General features: G+C 53.1%; 8 protein-coding genes across 8 annotated transcripts; 1 reads left to right on the forward strand and 7 right to left on the reverse strand.

The window, feature by feature from the left end:
- Positions 1-74: 74 nt before the first annotated feature.
- Positions 75-1,742, forward strand: N7510_004859 (membrane insertase OXA1; the record flags this gene model as incomplete). Its single annotated transcript, XM_056976785.1, has 3 exons — positions 75-158; positions 220-972; positions 1,032-1,742. 3 exons carry the CDS (start codon positions 75-77, stop codon positions 1,740-1,742), a joined length of 1,548 nt encoding a protein of 515 aa, XP_056836741.1.
- Positions 1,743-2,126: 384 nt separating this feature from the next.
- Positions 2,127-3,670, reverse strand: N7510_004860 (acyltransferase family protein; the record flags this gene model as incomplete). The annotated part of the gene is made up of 3 exons (XM_056976786.1): positions 2,127-2,797; positions 2,856-3,483; positions 3,545-3,670. The coding sequence occupies 3 exons, from the start codon at positions 3,668-3,670 to the stop codon at positions 2,127-2,129; spliced, it is 1,425 nt and encodes a 474-aa protein (XP_056836742.1).
- A 1,351-nt stretch (positions 3,671-5,021) lies between these two features.
- On the reverse strand, positions 5,022-6,252 carry N7510_004861 (transcription initiation factor TFIID subunit 11 family protein; the record flags this gene model as incomplete). Its single annotated transcript, XM_056976787.1, has 2 exons — positions 5,022-5,721; positions 5,780-6,252. 2 exons carry the CDS (start codon positions 6,250-6,252, stop codon positions 5,022-5,024), a joined length of 1,173 nt encoding a protein of 390 aa, XP_056836743.1.
- Positions 6,253-6,964: 712 nt separating this feature from the next.
- N7510_004862 (adenosylmethionine decarboxylase SPE2) lies at positions 6,965-8,606 on the reverse strand (the record flags this gene model as incomplete). The annotated part of the gene is made up of 2 exons (XM_056976788.1): positions 6,965-8,433; positions 8,489-8,606. The coding sequence occupies 2 exons, from the start codon at positions 8,604-8,606 to the stop codon at positions 6,965-6,967; spliced, it is 1,587 nt and encodes a 528-aa protein (XP_056836744.1).
- A 1,582-nt stretch (positions 8,607-10,188) lies between these two features.
- Positions 10,189-11,631, reverse strand: N7510_004863 (TATA-binding protein-associated factor TAF6; the record flags this gene model as incomplete). The annotated part of the gene is made up of 3 exons (XM_056976789.1): positions 10,189-10,734; positions 10,791-11,209; positions 11,262-11,631. 3 exons carry the CDS (start codon positions 11,629-11,631, stop codon positions 10,189-10,191), a joined length of 1,335 nt encoding a protein of 444 aa, XP_056836745.1.
- Positions 11,632-12,284: 653 nt separating this feature from the next.
- Positions 12,285-13,061, reverse strand: N7510_004864 (uncharacterized protein; the record flags this gene model as incomplete). The annotated part of the gene is made up of 1 exon (XM_056976790.1): positions 12,285-13,061. One exon carries the CDS (start codon positions 13,059-13,061, stop codon positions 12,285-12,287), a length of 777 nt encoding a protein of 258 aa, XP_056836746.1.
- Positions 13,062-15,141: 2,080 nt separating this feature from the next.
- On the reverse strand, positions 15,142-16,416 carry sfh5 (CRAL/TRIO domain protein; the record flags this gene model as incomplete). The annotated part of the gene is made up of 2 exons (XM_056976791.1): positions 15,142-15,760; positions 15,815-16,416. 2 exons carry the CDS (start codon positions 16,414-16,416, stop codon positions 15,142-15,144), a joined length of 1,221 nt encoding a protein of 406 aa, XP_056836747.1.
- A 434-nt stretch (positions 16,417-16,850) lies between these two features.
- On the reverse strand, positions 16,851-17,910 carry N7510_004866 (PP1-complex regulatory subunit GLC8; the record flags this gene model as incomplete). Its single annotated transcript, XM_056976792.1, has 3 exons — positions 16,851-16,953; positions 17,008-17,734; positions 17,844-17,910. The coding sequence occupies 3 exons, from the start codon at positions 17,908-17,910 to the stop codon at positions 16,851-16,853; spliced, it is 897 nt and encodes a 298-aa protein (XP_056836748.1).
- Between the last annotated feature and the right edge of the window lie 228 nt (positions 17,911-18,138).

Genomic DNA, 18,138 nt, shown 5'->3' on the forward strand with positions numbered 1-18,138 from the left:
GTCACCCCGAACGAACAAACGGCAGGACGCTCTTCTCCATTCATTCCCCCAAATCACTCGTTCGAACTACAATAATGCTGGGAGTTGGCCTGAAAGGGTCTGCTACCGCTGCCTCTGCACGGCAGCGGGTGGTCGCAACTTATCGATCAACTCGATCGGTTCGTTCTCAGCCTGCGCGCGGAACCAATTGGCATTCATCTGACTGTTTTCTTCCCGCAGATATCGTCGTTCCGGCCGCAGGGTCTGCGTACTTCAGGCCTGCGAAGCCAATTGACCCCGGCTACCTCGCGCAATGTGCCATGGCGAGTGGCTGCCGTGGCTGCAGGGCCAGCCGCTGTTCGATTTAACTCGACCTCTTCCGACGCCGTGACGGACAAGATCCCCGAGGGAACCGCGCCTCCAAGCAGCCCTGATGTTTCTAATCTGTGGGAGACCGATATAACGTCAATCCCGGAGAGAGTTGGGTACCTCAAGGAATTGGGCCTGGACTACGGCTGGGGACCGTCGTCAATAATGCAATGGATGATCGAGCACATCCATCTCTGGACCGGATTGCCGTGGTGGGCGAGTATCGTGAGTACCGGTCTCTTAGTGCGTTTAGCACTGTTGAAACCGATGCTTGATGCCTCCGACACAGCCGCCAGGGTTCACAACGTGAAGCCTATCCTCAACCCACTCAAGAATGAGATGATGCGTGCCGGAAGTGAGGGCAGACAGATGGACATGCATATGAAAAGAGCGGAGATCAAGCGCATTCAGGCAGAACATGGCATTGTACCGTACAAATCTTTCATCCCCATGCTTCAGATCCCACTGGCCTATGGTTGCTTCCGTGTCATCCGCGGCATGACCTCCCTGCCGGTGCCCGGCCTGGCCAACGAGTCTGTGGGCTGGCTTACCGACTTAACTGTCAGCGATCCGACTTTTATTCTGCCAGCGGCGACCAGCGCTATGATGTTTTTGACATTCAAGGTTAGTTAGTGTACGCTTTGTTTCTCCTTGATTGCCATAGCTGACTATGAATTCAACAGCGTGGAGGCGACACCGGTACGATGGACATCATGAGCACTGGACCTGGTAAAGCTATGATGTACGGTCTCCCTGGTATCTCTTTGGTATTCATGTCGTTTTTCCCAAGTGCGCTGCAGCTCTACTTTGTGGCAACCGGCGCGTTCGCATTCTGCCAGGCACGTATCATGACCAACAAAACTTTCCGGACGCATATGAAGATGGCGATTACCAAGAACCATAAAGCCTCTGACGTCGAAGACATTGAGGTCCTTCAACATAGCAAGGGCCTCCAGCTCTTGCAACAGCGGCTTGCACAGGAAAAGGCCCAAGCCGCAGGGCCCACGAAACCCGAATTGGAGACCAGTGACAAGAAAACCAGTGCAATCGACGGCTGGGTGAACAACTTCAAGGGTTATCAACAGAAGATGGGACAGCAAATGAAAGACGGGATTCGCGAGTTTCAAGGAAAGGCGCCTGCTACCAATGCTGACGGCTCAAAGGCGCCGGCGCCTCGGTTGAGCGAAAATACCCGCAAGCGGGCTGAGGACTACGAGCGCACTCAGCGAGAACAGGACGACGCCGAGCGCGACCAGCGTAACCTCGAGCGGCAACAAGCTCACCAGAGATATCTCGACCAGCAGAAAGAGAAAGCGAAGAAGGGGCTGGACCAGCAGATCAAACAGGCTGCTGCGAAGAAATCCAAGCGGAACGGGCGTGGGAAACGCAGCTGACCGGCTTGGTTGATGTGTATAAACTGTAAATTAGGGCGCTGTACCTGGGCATTATCTCTCTGTCTTACTAGTTGTGACTTTTGAACGCGAGGGACTATCTAGATTCCACTCAAATCTACATTGGCTGTTATGCAAGTGTCCTGGATATAGCTACTCGCATGAAACGATATAAGTAAACATGTACAGCGTATCTTCATTTCCTAGTTGACAAGCTCGGAGTTGACACTGAAAACCTCGAAAAAAAGTAAAAAACGAAAGACGAGAATATAAACTATTTACGTTCAGGTATATGCTTAGGTATCGACAGAACCCGCTCTGTCAAGAGTAGACCACACGGGCCAAGAACAAAACAAGAAGCCAAAAGAACTCGGAATCAAAAGAAGGTTATGTCGTCGGCATGGGAAGCGACGTAGCAGGCAAAGGCAGCGAAGCCTTCTCGTCATTCTGAAACATGCAATCCTCCAATTTCTGAGTCAACCGAGCACAGAATGGATCAACGTAGGCAGTCCACAGTGAAGCGAGGGCATATACGAGCGCGATCCAGATAGGGATGGAGACGGCCACGACCCAAGGCGGACGCAGCTGGATCCAGTCGCGGTCATCGTCCGTACCAGCCTCAGGTCCCTCCCAGGGCTGGCCCGTGATACCGTACAGCATCCAGACGAGTACAACGCGGAGCATAGTGCCGTGGATCAGATACACAGCGAAGCTCTGCTTGCCTAGCCACAGCAGCAAGCGGCTGGCTAGGAACTCCTTTGTCGATGGGGACAGGTAGATGGCCAGGATAATCATGTCAACGCCCACGGCGGTGTATCGCTTACCGATGTTGACATCTGGCGGGAAGGCGTAGTGTGCGACCTTGAGCATGATATTCGACCACTGCGCCCATTCTGGGTGCTCGCCGGGATATGAGGCGATGAGGAGTCCGACGATTGTGAGGGGGATGCTGAGCGCTTTGCGGCCCCAGCGGTGGTTCTCGATCCATTCTTTTAAGGTGGCGGAGTAGCTGAGGTCGCTGAGGAGCATGCCGTAGACGGCTTGCATTTGGAATGTTTCTGTAGTGATTCATGTTAGAGGCTATCTTGTCTGACAGACTGTGTAGAAAATACTCACCGACGTCCTTTGCGCCATCCTGATGGAAGTAAAGCATCATGCCCACATAGATCAGCATTCGGAAGCGGAACTTCACGAACATGGTCGCCGTGAGCAGGATATAGATGAGCATCGAGGCAAGCAGCAGCGGCAGAAGCGCCCACTGGTGGTCATCATAGGCCATAAAACCAGTCGTCCAGACAGACAAGAAGTTCTTCGGCAAGCGAATCAGTTCATCCAAGAAGGTCGGCGCCAGGTCAGGCGATGCATAGCGACACCACCAGCAGTCGGACCGATTGGCAACAACAAAGCCACCAAACTGAGCGACAGTCCAGGAGATAATTAGTGCAATAGTCGCAGGAAGAATGAGGCGTGGTGGCCTGCGGAAGGCGCTTTTCGCGATCGTCGTGAACGCTGCCTGTTTGTCTCCGGCTCGTGAGAGTTTGATCGGTTTCAGCGCGCAGACGTATCCAGTCAGAAAGGCGAAGATGGTGACTCCAATACGGCCCTGCCAGGGGATACGCAGGACAAGCCACTGCAGGACCCGTGGCGAGGCATTTTCAGTGTCGCGTGGGGAGAACAGGTCGTAGTCCCATGCTCGGGCAAGATGGGTCATGACAACCAAAAAGGAGGCGATGCCTCGGAGCCCCTATAACTCATGGGAATGTGGTTAGCACGTCATACAGATACAAAGTTAAGAGAAAGCATACATCAATCCACTTGACGCTCTTTCGTGGATCTCCCTTCACGGAAGAATCACCTCCGCTCCATGGTAGGGCTGTTGGGACCGCGTCCGCCAGACGGGTATATAGATAGGATGGTTGAAGGAATGACATGATTTCAATCACAAAATGACGTTAAAAAGCCACGGATTCACGAACAGAACATCCGGGGGACAGAATAGACAAGAGTCGAACGAGTGGCAGATCCCACGAGAGCCAAGACGAAAAAGAGATATCTATATCTCTCTCACTTCTGCTCCAGGGAAACGATAGACAGACAGTAAAGAGTGGACAGGATGGACAAAAATTGCAACCAAACCGGGGCGCTGAGTCGCCAACTCCTATTATTATCAGACCAACACACGAGAACACGACTGCCAAGAAAGAAGGGGGTCGGATATACCATGAGCCCACGCTCGCGCAAGCAAATGCACGGCATGACCCTATACCCAGGACGAATGGCGCCATTCAAATCTAATCATGTGTCAGGAACCCACGAAAGCCAAGAGGCTACCGGCGATAGTAGTGACTGGCCATGAGCTGACGACATTTTATGTGCCTATTGCAGATGGCCGGAGTCCTCATAACTGAGTCAAGCCCCCGCCAAGAAGGGCCTTGGACCCTAGCGGATTCACTGGGCGTGGATTTCCCTGCACCCTACGTGCAATGGATGCTAAGTGGCTGCTTGAGCCCCATCGATCCGCTCTTCGACCAGTCTCTCGCTCCGGCTCCAGGCTCTCTGCATGAGGGACAAGAGAAGGCCTTGACCGAGAAAAAAATGAAAATTAAAAGATCTATCCAGTGGGATGTAATAATTTCATCCCCTGGTCCATGGCTGGGCTATCACAGCCGGTGGCGGTCGTGAAAGAAATCGAACTCCCTGGGCGGAATAGCGTCATCCAAGCGGCGTTCGACGTGCTCTTCCGTGGTCGAGCACGCCAGCTGCGCTGCTTGTCTCAGTTTCGGTAAAACCCACCAAATGAGCTGAGTCTCCAGAAAAGCTGCAACGTCCGTCGGGCAAGCGGCTGATGATGAAGGTCAATTGTCGTTCATTTGATCGGGGGCCAAAGAAGCGCCAAGACATCGTGCAGCCCTAACTTGAGCTTCTTTTCCCAGCACGTGAATAACAATGAACTGAGTGCAATTACAACAATACAGAATGGATTCCACGGCCTGATTAGACCAGGTATATTCTAGAAACAGGCGATGAAAATATCTGCTGGCTTGTGTTCTCTTTCTCCGCCGCACCGCCAAGAACCCCTGAAAGCTAGTTGCGGCGGGATGCGACTCCGATCTAAGCCGGCAAATTCCTCACCGACCTACAGGACAGATGGCAGACACACGAATAGATAAAATAGGCAGATCCAGCTGCCAATAATTTATTTGAAATGGTTGAAAAAAAATCCCAAAACCCGATCGAACACGCCTATGCAATAACAAGATAGAAAGACTAAGCCAACTCAGCTCACCGGAACAGACGTCGCCCACCAACACTCCCCGAATTCCATGTAAATGCACCCCGGACCCCAAGATTTTCCATACTCAGACCCGAAAACCCCACGCCACCATCCTCTCCATCGCGCTTGATACGGCGGAGCGCCTCGCGAAGATGAGAAGGTAGAAGCTGCCCACGATGCGGATTGGGAGGGGACCGGAATTCGCGTTTCGGGCGGACGGGAGCAGGACTCGCGCTTGAGTCTGCCGTGCCAGTTTTCTGGGGCGCGGGAGAGGAAGACGATGGAGAAGGTGAGGCAGAATTGTGGGCAGGAGCTGCAGATGGTGTTGTCCGGTCGTTACTTGGAGACTCTTTCTTTACCCCATTGCCAAAAGAGGCTGATCCCGATCCAGCAGCAGAGGTGGTTGCTGCTGCTTTGGAACGTGTAGCAGCGGAATTCGTCTGAGCGGCGGCCTCTTCGGCCTCGAACGCGGCACGCGAAGCCTGATCGTACGCATCGGCCCATTCAGCCTGGACAGTGCGGGCCTTCTCGATGATTTCGCCCGCGAAGACTTTGGTAAACCCGTTCACCGTGGTAACCACACTAGCCGGCACGGACTGCGAGAGCGCATGGTTGACAATGCGACGAAGAGATTCTTTCCGCAGCTTCGCACGCTTGAACAGATCGTACCGCTCAGATTGCATCGGATTGAACGCATCAACCAAAACCCTGCAAGGCAGTCAGATCCAGGCTACCCATATATAGTAACCCAAGCAAGAAAACTTACGCAAGGTTTTTCTTCTCCGCCTCCGTATCAGTAGTCCCTTCCTCCCTCCCCAACAGCTCCCCCTCATCATCATCATCATCCTCATCGCCATCATCAGGACCTCCCGCACCACCACCAACAGGGCCAGCTCTAACCGAGCCGCCCTCAACATCAACAGAGCCCATGCGCGAGGCATCTTCGCGCTCGCGCTCTTTCTCCGCTTTGCTCTTTCGGCCGCGCTTCTTGCCGCGTGCCGCGCCGGCAAATACCCCGTCCGCACTAGCGTCGCCGATGCTCCCCGTGAAACTGCCTGTCACACTGCCGGCATCGCTGGTTGCGGCGAATCCGCGCTCGGCGGCGTCGGCAGAGGTTGGGAAGGAGGTTTGGCGGAGGGGGTGCATGCGAGACTTCTTGGCGAGAGGTTGGGAAGCGGAGGAGATGGACTGTCGTTTGAGAGGGTTTGTTGGAGTTTGGTAAGGAGGTGGTGATGACATTTTGAGAGGTTGTGCTGTGTCGAGTATATCGTATTATGATAGTGGTGAGGAAGTGGTCGGCACCTGGGAGGTGCGCTGTTGCGCCTGGCTGGAGAGCCGAGCAGCAGGATCGCAATTGGAATGGGAGTGATAAGCTCGTCGGATGATGTCAGCTGATAGTCGAGTCGTACAAAGGAGTTGAGAAGAAATCAATGTGTCTGAAGAAGCAGGTCTGTCTGATTGCCGGAGCTTGCGAATGGGCGATAAAGCTCGGGACATGGTTGTTCCGGTTTAGGCCGCCTCAGGCATAGCATATCTGACATCTATGGCTGAGTTTCTCGCCCATTCATGTGTGAATCATTCTCGCAGAAACGTTCTATTGACAACATAGGGATTTGCTACTAGTGCAGTAACTACAATGCCTACAAGTGAAGATAATTCGACGCACGGATCAGACCCGAAGAAAACGAGTTGACCAGGAAGAGATAGTCGATTTGAACAAAAGAGTGACAAGAGTAGGAATCACTAAATCACAAGAACATAACCCGAAAGTCACATCGCTGATATCATCATTCAGCAGAAGCATGGACACGAAGACTGAATTAAAAAAGGAACGAGTCGCTCAGAGCGGAAAGATGCGATACGATGCGATGTGTGTACGTTAGCGAGAAGACACACGAAACGAATATTAGAACTGTGCAAAACCCCGAAAAAGGGAACAAGTGCATGGGTGCTAGAACGGTTGGAAAGGTCGGAAAACGAGGAGAGAATAAATGGGCACACTACTCAAGAGAAATAGACCGATTCCCCTAGCAGAGACCCTTCTCCCCGATCCGCGGAGCCCCCCTTTCCAGTCGTTGCGTTCGTAGTAGCGGAACACAAGATCATAGCCGTTCAGGTCGTGGACGATGCGGTCGACACGACGGTAGCCCTCGACATGCTCCATCTTGGCAGAGCGACGAAGAGCCTGGCGGTGGACGTAGGCCGTGTCATGGAAGCCGTTGGCTTCGTCGGCAGCCTCGTCAATGGCAGGCTTGGTTTCAAACAGCGTCACGCTGAAGCGGCCAGGCTTGAAGATGTTGACAACCTGCTGGATAATACCGGCGGTGGTCTGGCCGGTCTGCGAGTGCTGGACGTTGGTCTCGAAGGACGCGTACGAGCACTGCGGCTCCGGCGTGACGTGCACGGTGAAATAGTGGGTCGGGGCCTTGCTGCCATCCGGTGCGGGCACCACGCCGTTGGCGGAGAAGCCGCACGGAGTGAACAGGTAGGCATCGATACGCGCGTCCGGAAACTGGGTCTTTGGGTAGACGTCCGACAGACCGCAGGACTCGGAGACGACGGTACCCAAAGCGTGACCTTCGGTGGTCAGTTCAGTGGGCAGGAAACGACCGCCTTCAAGGTCCGGATCATCCAGATCGGAGGAGGTGTTGCTGAAGACGTCCACGTGCTCGGCACCTTCATCCTTGTCGAAGTTGCGGTAGCTCTTCTCGGCCACAGCAGTGGCATTGTCCAGATAGAATTGCTTCGCGTTGTCCTCATCAAGATCGGTCATCAGGACCTCCAGAGTCTCATCATACTCCTCACAGTCCACGGCGGGAACTTTCTCACCCGGGAAGCTGAGTATCTTGGTTTCGGTCACAACTTCCTCGGCCTCCTGAGGGCTAGCGGGGGGTGTGAGCAGAGTGTGAGGCTCGGTCAGGTACAGGTACCAGTGCTCTCCGTTCATCTTGCCAATCATGTATGCGCTTCCATTAAGGAACAGCTTGTCCATGTTTCGGACCTCGTCACGCCAGCTGCGGTGAGGGCCACGCTGACGGTCGGGGAACAGATAGTTCTTCCGGCTATAAAAGACCCGGTAGGGTGCCGCAGCCACAGAGATCCCACGGGAGGGCGGAGCCGTTGCGCGCGGGAAACCTGCAAACAAGGTGGCAATCTCCAAGATGCGAGGCAGTCCCGACAGCAGGGTCGTGGTGCCGCAAGTCTTGAGAATCAGCTTGTGCGGCCAGACGAACATGCTAGATTCCGACAGGAGGTAGGCGTCCACATCCTCAGACGAGACAACCGAGAGCACCTGGCAGTTGACCAGATCCAGCATGTCCTTCCAGATCTCACCGGGCACTTTCTTCAGGCCCTCCGGACCAGCGCCACCCAGATCAGCGGCAGAGGGAGCAAACCACACCTCCAGCAGCTTCTCGGGACCTTCAGGCAGTTAGAAACGAAGCTTGTTAAGACCCATGTTAGAAATTTGACATACCTTCAAAGGCACCGCTCGAGTCTAGGTCCTGAGTGGCTTCATGATTGATGGTCAAAGAAGTGCCGGCAAACGAGGACGGCGAAGTGGTATAGTTCTTGGGAATACCGATGTAAACCATATCCGCAGATGCAGCCGTGGCTGATATAGCAGCAAAGATGAAAAAGAGAAATGTGTATGACGTCGGACCGCCCTGGTGATTGGTTGACGGAAGCAGAGAATTGAGGCTGTAGAAGCACTGTCTACTTACCCAGACGAACAAGGGGGGAGTGCTCGTCTGAGAAGAGAAGGCCCTGGGGCAAAAAATGTGAGCCTGGCGGACAGGCCAGGCAGATGGTGCGTGTAGACAAGCCTGAAGGGCTGCTAAGGAGGGATGAAGGCGAAGGAGAAGAGAAAGATGCTCGGCAGAGAAATTGTGACTATCAGTCGGGTACCCTCGTGCTGGAAGATACCGATACCGGTCAAAGTATCAGTACTAGCAGACGAGAGTATCTGCTTTTTTGAGAAAGGGCGAGTTGGAAACCGTTGGGAAACGAAGCTGAGTTGTGACGACCAGCGGGAGTCACGTTATCGAGGCCTGGAGGGAAGCCGAGATATTAGCAGACGTTCTTCCTTTTTATTTTTGGTGACACAATCACTGCGTGTGAGATGTCTCTTCCAATGCTGCTCCTAGAGAACATTGAAGCACTGGCCAAGCAGCCGATCCGGCTCGGAGCTGTTGGTCCGAAGAGACTTATCGGCTCGGCCTGGGCAGGCAGCAAAGAAAAGGCACTTACTTCGCGGGCTTGGACAGGAATCGTAGAAGATCCTTTGGGCTCATGGATGGCGGGAAAAAAATCCGGCTTAGAGCAGCACGATGTAGCGAGAAGCCACAGTCGTGAACATCGGCTATTGATTAGGGTAGGAAGAGACTGTCGGTCAGACTCTCACAAACTAGTAACCCAATGAGTGCCCGAGGGGAAAAAAGTCGAATGGAATTCGACCGAACAGGTAGACGCAAACAGAGAAGAACCTCTCTGTTTTTTTTTGGTTGGTGGTGGGAAATTGGTCAAATTAAGACCGTTGCAAGAGAGGAATGTTTGCAAGGTGGTTGGGTTGGTAATTGGGAAATTTGTCTGTGGGCCCGCTGCTGTCGTGGGGCGTAGCGGATGGATAGAGGGCAGACTCTGTCTGACGGAAGCGTGTCAGTCCGGCACTCCGGGAATTTGTTTGAGGGGAGAAGGAACAAGTTGGTGTCCCAACAGCTGAGAACGGGTTACACACCGAATTGCCAAGTCAATAATGGATGCAGCAGTGTGCAGATCGTCTGGGACGATATTGACTGAGGACGAGAAGGAAAAACGGGCAGGAAATGCCTCATGCGACCAGGCCGGAGAAAGGGCGGTGTACAAGGGCAGAAAAATTAACTTCCCGCGATCGTGACCGTGTGTCCCTGAAGGTGACGTAGTTGATTGTGTACTATTCTTCTACTGTACAGCGCAATTGAACACTGGTTGCACCGTCAATGGCCATGATTATCAGTGGTATAGTCACGAAGCTACAGGAACATTTTGCACCCAATGCCCCTCCGCATAAAAAAAAACCAAAACAGGAAACAAGGAAGCAGGTCCCCACATAACGCCCGAGTTGCACAACGCCTGGCCGCATGGACCCCCCCAATCACACGAAAAAGGCCGCATTCGACCAAATCCAAAGAAGAAAGTCTAAACTTCGAGAATGACATACGCCAGTTGCACCTGTCCTGCCTCCGCGATCTTGTCCGCGATCAGATTGCCCACCTGGTCCACCAGGCGCGACCGGAGCTCCTCCGTGACAACGGCGGGGTGGCCATTAGTCAACGACGGCCGGCCATCATTGAGCGATGCCAGCACGGCCAGAAGAGCAACGAGAACCCGCTCGGCGGCTGGCCGACGGGCGCTGTCCTCCAAGCCATCAGCGAGTAGTTTGGAGTACTCGCTCAGATTGGGAAGGATGAGCACGCGCACCACCTCCGCACCCCCCACAGCGTGCAGCCCGATGATAGCTCCGTAGTGGGCGCCGAACGGCTTGGAAGGGTCGAGCAAGTTCTTCAGACACGAGCGTACCAGTCGCGGTTTTAGCATATGAGAGGAATGAGAGTATTTTTTCGCAATGAGGCCGAGCAGCGAGGCTGCCAAATCGCGCAGGGCGAATTGCTCATCCAGGTCAGTGGCTCCACCGAGTTGGCGGCCGATCAGACAGGTCAAGATGGAGGGGACAAGGGATGCGATCTGGGAGCGGTCAGCTTCACGGAGGTTCCTGCATGAGCCCAAGGAGTCCGACTTACATAGGGGTCCACGTAGAGGGACTTGTTCTGGACCAGGGCCTCGGCCATATGCATGACCTGCGTCAGCACGAAGATATTTTTGAGGCTGTGTGTGACCTTCTCAGCGATGAACTGCACAAAGTACGGCACCAGCTGGTGCAGGCCCGGATCCTCGCGCAGGCTGGAATATCCCGATGTCCGATAATCCTCGCTGGTCTCATCCAGAAAAGCACTGCAGACTTTCTCGAAATACAGCTGCAGTTCTTTGGAGAGCACATGTTTCACCAACGGCTTGACAGCGACGTCGCCCGTGCCACTCATGGCAGCTAGCGTGGAGTTTGCATTGGGGCCCTTTGACACCAACTCGAGGTTGCGCGAGTCCGCAGCGGTTGGGTTCTGGGGAATGGACGGCTGCACGCCTTCAACGGCGAGCCAATGAGCTGTGAGAGATATCTTAGCCAATCTTCTTCCTGCTCTTCCTGTGCGACTCACCAGTAAAAGAAACCTCGCGAGGTACCCGGGGCAAGGGCGCATTAATCAATTTTTCAAAATCCACCTCCTCATCCTCAACATAGAAAAGCGGTTGGCCGGGTCCCAGCGACGCCTCACCAAACCGCAGCGGGCGAATAGATTCGTAGCCGTACAGCGGCTCCACGTCGAGCACCCGCAGGGCAAGGGAGATATCTTGCGTCGTAAGGACAGTGCGCTTGCCATGCCGCATGGACTTGAGAGCCTCCTCCAACACTTGCGCTACTCGGTATTCGACATCGCGGGCCAGGTTCTCGGTCACATCGTGGTTGAGGTTGGCGATGCCGACGGACTCGGCAACGTCGCGGATATTGTCTGGGTTCCAGACGGACATCGTGGAGGTGCTTGTATGCAGTGCGAAGAAACGGAGAGCAAAGTGAATGGCTCGGGGATGCAATAAGGCGAGCGAGGAGAAATGAAGATGATGCACGGATGCGATTCGACTTCTGGCGGGTGGATGATTCAGAAACAGAGTCGCATGCTGGGAAATCGCCCGGTGGGGATTCGAGCAGAATCCAAATTAAAAAAACCCCCGGGATAGAGTAGTGACAGGGCAAGGGAATGGGACCAGAACAATAGCAAGGACGTGAAGGTGAAGGAGAATTGGACCAAGTCAAAGCGCGGCCGAATTGCGCAGGTGGTTCTGCGGTCTCCCGTAGAAGCAACCCTAACTTCAAAACACTCTCTGAGCGTTCCTCACCAAACCAAAGAGCTCAATTAATATTGACTAAAACTAATAATAATTTTACTATTATTGATGACTCTGCTGAGTCATTAATTGGGCAGGACGACAGCTATACAACTTATCGCACGGAACGAGTCTAACCCGTTACATCTAGCCTTACGTATACCAACTGATGGATAACTGTAATCATTCTTTGAGCTACAACATCAGTAACTATCCTGAAAAGAATGTAAATATATATTTATAGAGCTAAACCAGTTCCGTGTGACGCCTCTTTGCTTATTGAATTCCACTCTTCCCAATTAACTTGTTTTGTTTTCTTCAGTGTCCGGCTCATTGACATCGACTGCATCTTCTTTCATGCCAGGTTCATTTGTATCGAGAACCTCTTCTTCGAAAACCGGTTCATTCGCATTGAGCGATTCTTCTTGGGCATCATGTCGCTTCATAGCGACCACCAGGTTATCTCGGTCGTGAGAGTAGGCTTTTTGTAGGGGTGGCCAGAAATACTGTGCCATTACCTCCTTCCCGCCGCTTGGAATCATTTCCTTGAATGGCCAGTAGTGCGAGACGAACTCGCCCTCGCAATCTCCTGAGCCTGGATAGCGATTCGCCTCAGTGCAGGGAAGGATCTGAATCTCCTCGGGGTAGTCGTACCGAAGATATTCATTAACAACGGCCTGTTCATGCGTTAACTGCAGTTTCCAGACAGCGCAGCCTTCGTATCGCGTCTCATCGGGACAAGTCATCCATGCTTCGAAAAATTCTTCGCTTTTCGGAGTTTGATGAGCGATCACGAAGCCGGTATTCAGGTTTCGATCGATATTTTTCAAATTGTAAAAGAGGGGTGCATCGGGATCCTCGGCCAAGGCCATTGTGGTATGGTTAGAAATCCCCCAGTAATTGAGGAGCCATTCAAGAGGGAGATGGGGATGCGTGAAGATGGCATCACCATCCATGAAGACAACATATTCGTAGTGCTTTATGGCCTCACGCATCGCTGGGACCTTGTTCCATGTTCCGTGGAGAGTGGGGTCATTAGGGAGTTGCACAAGCTGGTAGTCGTATCCGTGAAGCATGGCTGTGGATGGTTAGTGATTATATACAACCATTATTAGTCAATGTACTTACCAAACATGTAGTGATTCAGTCGCCCGAAAGTCAAACCTTGCAAGGCGTCGGTGTTGGGATTGTCTTCGTCAAGAAGACCCCCTGGGCCTCCGATATCGCGACTCTCAACGTCTAAGATAAGAATGTTCTTTTCTAATGGCTGGGTGAACCTGGGATTTTTCGGAAGCTGGTACACTTTCCCAGTGCGACTGGTGAAATTCTTAGCCGTGATTGAATGGAGGTGGGGCTTAATAAGTTCGTAGAGACCAAGGGGTAAGTCAGGCGGCGGTGATGATGATAATATGGGGGAGGGTGACGGGGTTGCTGTTAGTGTTGCACAAGACTGTAGCGAAGATGAGTGTGTATGTGTCGGAATGGAGAATTTCAAGGCTAGAGAATAGTGGTCATCATGTGAGGAATAGGAATAATCACTAATAAATCGTCACAATAGAATTCTCTCACATTTAGCCAGGCATTCATACGTGGAGGTAACCGTTACGGTGTCTCTCAAGGACATTGAATGGAAGTGGTAGCGAGACAAAAGGAGTATGCTCGTTGCCGTCAAGACTGCTGCAATGAAGAAGGTCTTCCTCCGAGGCCACCGGGATCTATATAAGGGTGAACGCATTGCACAGTAGTGGTTAGGTGAATTCAACCACCCAAAACACAATCGACCGATCTAGCAGCAGGCGACGAGCAAGAGAAAAGAAAAGAGAGGCGCCAGGGGAACGATCGAAACCCTATTCATGGAGGGCCTGACTTACTTATCACGGCGAAGCTTACCTAGGCAAAGTTCTAATAAAAGAGTAAGACAATAATATTCTTGGTCACCGGGGCCCATCTTTTCGGTCCAGCGCCCGCCCACATTTTATGGCTTTCGTTAAGCATTGCCCTTCCACGATGTCTCATTTGGAGAGTCTGTGTCACCACAGTGGAGCGAAATGGCAAAAAAAAATTAGCTTGAATTACCTGGACACCTACCTAACCAGCCAATTACTAGATTAAGTTTCAAGAGAGGCTGACTTGGCCCCGCGCGACAGAGACTAGGCTCCAATGTTGTTCATACTAACAGCGAACAGGAACTCCGCCAATAATGCCATGAATTGATTCGTAGGAAACCGTCCATTCTGAAGAGTAAATCTACCCCTATCTAACGTTATCAGTAAATCAGATTACTAATAATGGCCCTGGTGCTGGATAGGCGAATCAGATTGTTGGAATTATAATCGTGGGTAGGGCTTAGAATTCTAGTCCGAGATCGACGCGCGCATAGAGCATATTAGGACTGCTAAGCATTTCAATACGAAGGTTTCCAACGTTATAGTAGATATTTACACCCAATTCAGTAAGGCGTTGTACATTAACCTCGACAATCTATGTAAAGACCCCTTCGGCGACGACAGTTCCGGGTGAATAGTTCGTAGTCCACTACTACTAGGTTATTTTTGTTGGGGTTTTTTCTTTATTATTTTCTCGTTTATAAAGGCGCGACGAGGACGTCGCGATTAAACGGATAGGGACTATCGTGGGCCGGGGCGGGGGGGGCGGCCGCCGGCCAGCCCATCTAACTATAAGCTGACTTAGGAAGGTCGGACCCTGTATCACGTGACCACTATGAGGGCAGTGCTCCAGCACTATTTCCCCCCGAGACAGTCGTTGCGTAGAATCCAAGCTTTATTACATCGTCATCCAACACGACTGCTCGATCCAAGCGATCGATGGGTGGTGAATTGGAATTCAATATAAGCGAATCACTCCGTGACCCTGAAGCTGATCGCTGAGATGTATATTTCCCGTCACCTATCGGTAGAAGTAATCCTCGCTGCTCTCTATATGTATCTCTAGCTCAGCCTTATACATACGAGCTGAAGTTGCAGAATCTTGTGTAGGCCACTAGATCAAGAGTTCAATTATGGACTACGGATTAATAATAATGATCAATCCTGGTTGGATCAATCATAAAGAGAAAAAGAGGGTAATCCACCACTCGGGTATCTCAAGTCAACCAACGGCTCGCAAAAGACTCAGAGAGAGAGAGAGCGAGAGCATCTATTTGACCTCGGCCGCAGCAGAAGTAGCCTCCTCGGTCACCGTGGACACATCCTTTGCTTGCTCCTCCTGGGCGGGCTCGTCATTCTTGGCAGGCACTTCAGGGCTACTTTCAGTTTCATTTTCAGCAGGCTTAGCCACAGCCGTCTGAGCATGATCCCGAGCCACGATACCCGTATCATCGGCCAGCGCCAAAGACCTCGCCCCCTCCGACAGCTCGGGACCCTTCCCGCCATAGACCGTAGGGATCTGCGCCGCAATAGCGGCCGGGAACTCGCGCGCCAGATTGACGCCGTTGGAGATTGGGTGGAATTTGCGGGTGGTGTTGCGGCTCAGGATGAGTTTCATGGCGGAGAACATCCAGCCCATGATCGCGGGGACGTTGACGAAGAACTTCTCGCGCAGTAGCTCTGGGTACGCGGTCGAGAAGACCTCGATTGTTTTCTTGGTTGCGGCCCGTACGGTGGGGTCCATTCGTAGGAACTTCACGTTCAGATAGTCGTGGACTTGGTACATCTGGTACGGATCCTCGCCCTCGTAATCGATCACGCTCGTGGCGTCTTTCATCTTCAGGTCTTGCACGGCGAGTTCCATGAGTGCGACGCGCCATTGGATGAACCTGCACAAGGTCAATCTTTAGTCATACCTGACAACAAGAGGGAAGGCCCCATACTCATCCAGATTTTCAAAAGTCGTAGTCATGTCCTTGACAGCACCATAGATATTCCACGTAAACACCAGGGGCCGCTCGTTCTCCTCGTATTTCGTCACGAATCCCAAGCCCTCGAACTTGAGCTTGCTATAATTTCCCGTAGCGACCAACGCCAGCGGGTCCATCTCTTTGCGCCACGCGAGCGCCTTACGAAGCTGCTCCTCTGCTGCCTGGAGGTTCCCCTCGTTGGCGCGCAGAAACTTGATCAGCACATTGACGGTGGGCACGTCGTCGCGGCCCTTGAGTGGCACACCCCACATCTCGCCGTGGCCAGTGCTGGTGAGGAGGGTGGGCAGCTTGTCGAAGAATTGCACCAGGCCGGGGATTTTGACGAGGTATGCGGGCTGCTCTTCCGGCTTGGCCGCTGCAGAAGTCGCGGCGTCAGTGGCATCGTTGGCCTCGTCGGTCTTGGGCGCAATGTTTTCCTCGCTTGCGGCCTGCTCGGCCGAGGTTGCTGTTGTCGCGACAGGCTCGGCAGGCTGCTCGCTGCTGCCTTGCGCAACATCCTGCGTTGCCGGCTGAGACTCCGCGGGAACAGTCTCTTCAGGCTTTTGGTCTGCCATGGTTGGGCGAGAGAAGTGGGAAGGGGAAGGAAACAAAAGTGGTGGTGGCACCGGGGGCCAGGGGCGCAAATAAATAGTTCGTTACCTAGTCCACGGTTGCTTTGTCAATCAATCGCTTTATCAATCAGTTTTAGGGGCCTTCCCGCGCGGGCCCCACTTTGTTCCCGATGTTTGTCGTCCGATTCGCAATTGCTCTACAGACTGAATCTTGCCCTTTTACGACTCGACTTGGCAGTAGCTCGAGGTCAATGACCTGTCTATATGAATTGGATGTCTCAATCTGTATCTCTGCAAAACAGAAAACACAAAACATGGGCACTAAGAACAGTACGACGGCTGTGGAAAAGAAATGCGCTGGGGGAATATACAAGGAAGGGAACAATTGGGAGAAAAGCGTCAGCGGAAGAACCAAACCCAAGCAGTAAACGCACCGCCTATGGTCCACCATTGCGGAACTGCGAGGGGATCTGAGGAACAGCCGGCGGCGGGCCAGATTCGATATCGTCCTCGTCTTCTTCCATTTCATCCTCCGGGTGACTAGAATCACATTAGCAATGGCGAAAACGATCTCCAACAATCACATCGACTCACGCAAGCAGTTCCTTGATATTCTTCATCTCATAATGCCTCTTCCGCTGATTCTCAAACTGGCGGTGCTTCTCCCTCGCTTCCTCGGTGTTCAGGAGGTGATCACCACCCGGCGCTTCTCCCCCATTAGACTCGGCACCGACCACGACATGCTTCTCTCCCTTGTGCGACTCCGTGCTCAGACTGCGGTCCCGGTAGATGCGCGGACCCTCCAGGTCGCCGGACGTCGACTCCTCTGCCTCACCAAGCTCCAGGTCAGGAATATCATCTTCAGAGACACCCTTCTTGTGGTTTCCGCCCTTAGTCGTCTTATCCAGCTCGTCAACCACAACGTCCTGTGCGTCAATCAAGCTCTCTCTCGCCTCCGCTAGCCGCAGCTCCTCCTCATCTTCGGTGGGGTCGTAGTGCGGGGCATAGGGAGTCTTCGGCTCGTCGATCTTCATCTTCGCTGTCCGCTCCTGCTCCGTCAGGTACAAGTTCGCTTCGTCCCACTTCAGGCGTGGCGAGTTCTCGTCGTATGCGCTGGCCATCGACTGTCGGCGGGATGAGGAGCCGGGCCCTGTCGTGGACGAGGGCCGACGCCGGCCTGCGTTCTGCAGGGTGTTTTGGAGCGTGAGATCCTTGGTGTCGGGGGGCTCTGCGATCGTCGGGATGGAAGGTGGGGTAATTGTTGTTTCAACGGGGGCAGCTGCAGAACCCGCCTGGAAGGAGTGGCTGTTTTTCAAGATGCCTGTAGGTGAAGGAACAGTGTTAGCTTCACTCGAGTCCTTCTTTTGGGGCTCGCAACGAAACCCCGCTCTTGGGAGCGAGTATGGCAATACGAAAAAGGCGATTCTCACCCCTTGGCCGCTGGTGCACATCGTCGGAGCTGTGCGCCTTAGCCGGCATGTGCGGTGCCGTGGTCATCGCGAATGAAGATAGGCACGTGTGCCGCCCGATTTGCAAGTGGACGTGGGAAGAGCGAAGGGGAAGAAGGTCCTCTTTAGTATTTTGGCCGTAGTCAGACGGGGATGTCCGGGGCTGTTCAGCTGGTGTATCCCTGTGGTTCAGGCTAGCAAGTGAATCTTAGGTGAATACGATGTGTCTCAGCCACGAGGAAGGGAGAGTGAGAAGGGGGAAGTGAGAAAGCAAGAA

The sequence above is a fragment of the Penicillium lagena genome (genome assembly GCF_028827675.1).
Source record: "Penicillium lagena strain IBT 129212 chromosome Unknown utg000002l_segment0_segment0, whole genome shotgun sequence".
Classification (NCBI taxonomy): Eukaryota; Fungi; Ascomycota; class Eurotiomycetes; order Eurotiales; family Aspergillaceae; genus Penicillium; species Penicillium lagena.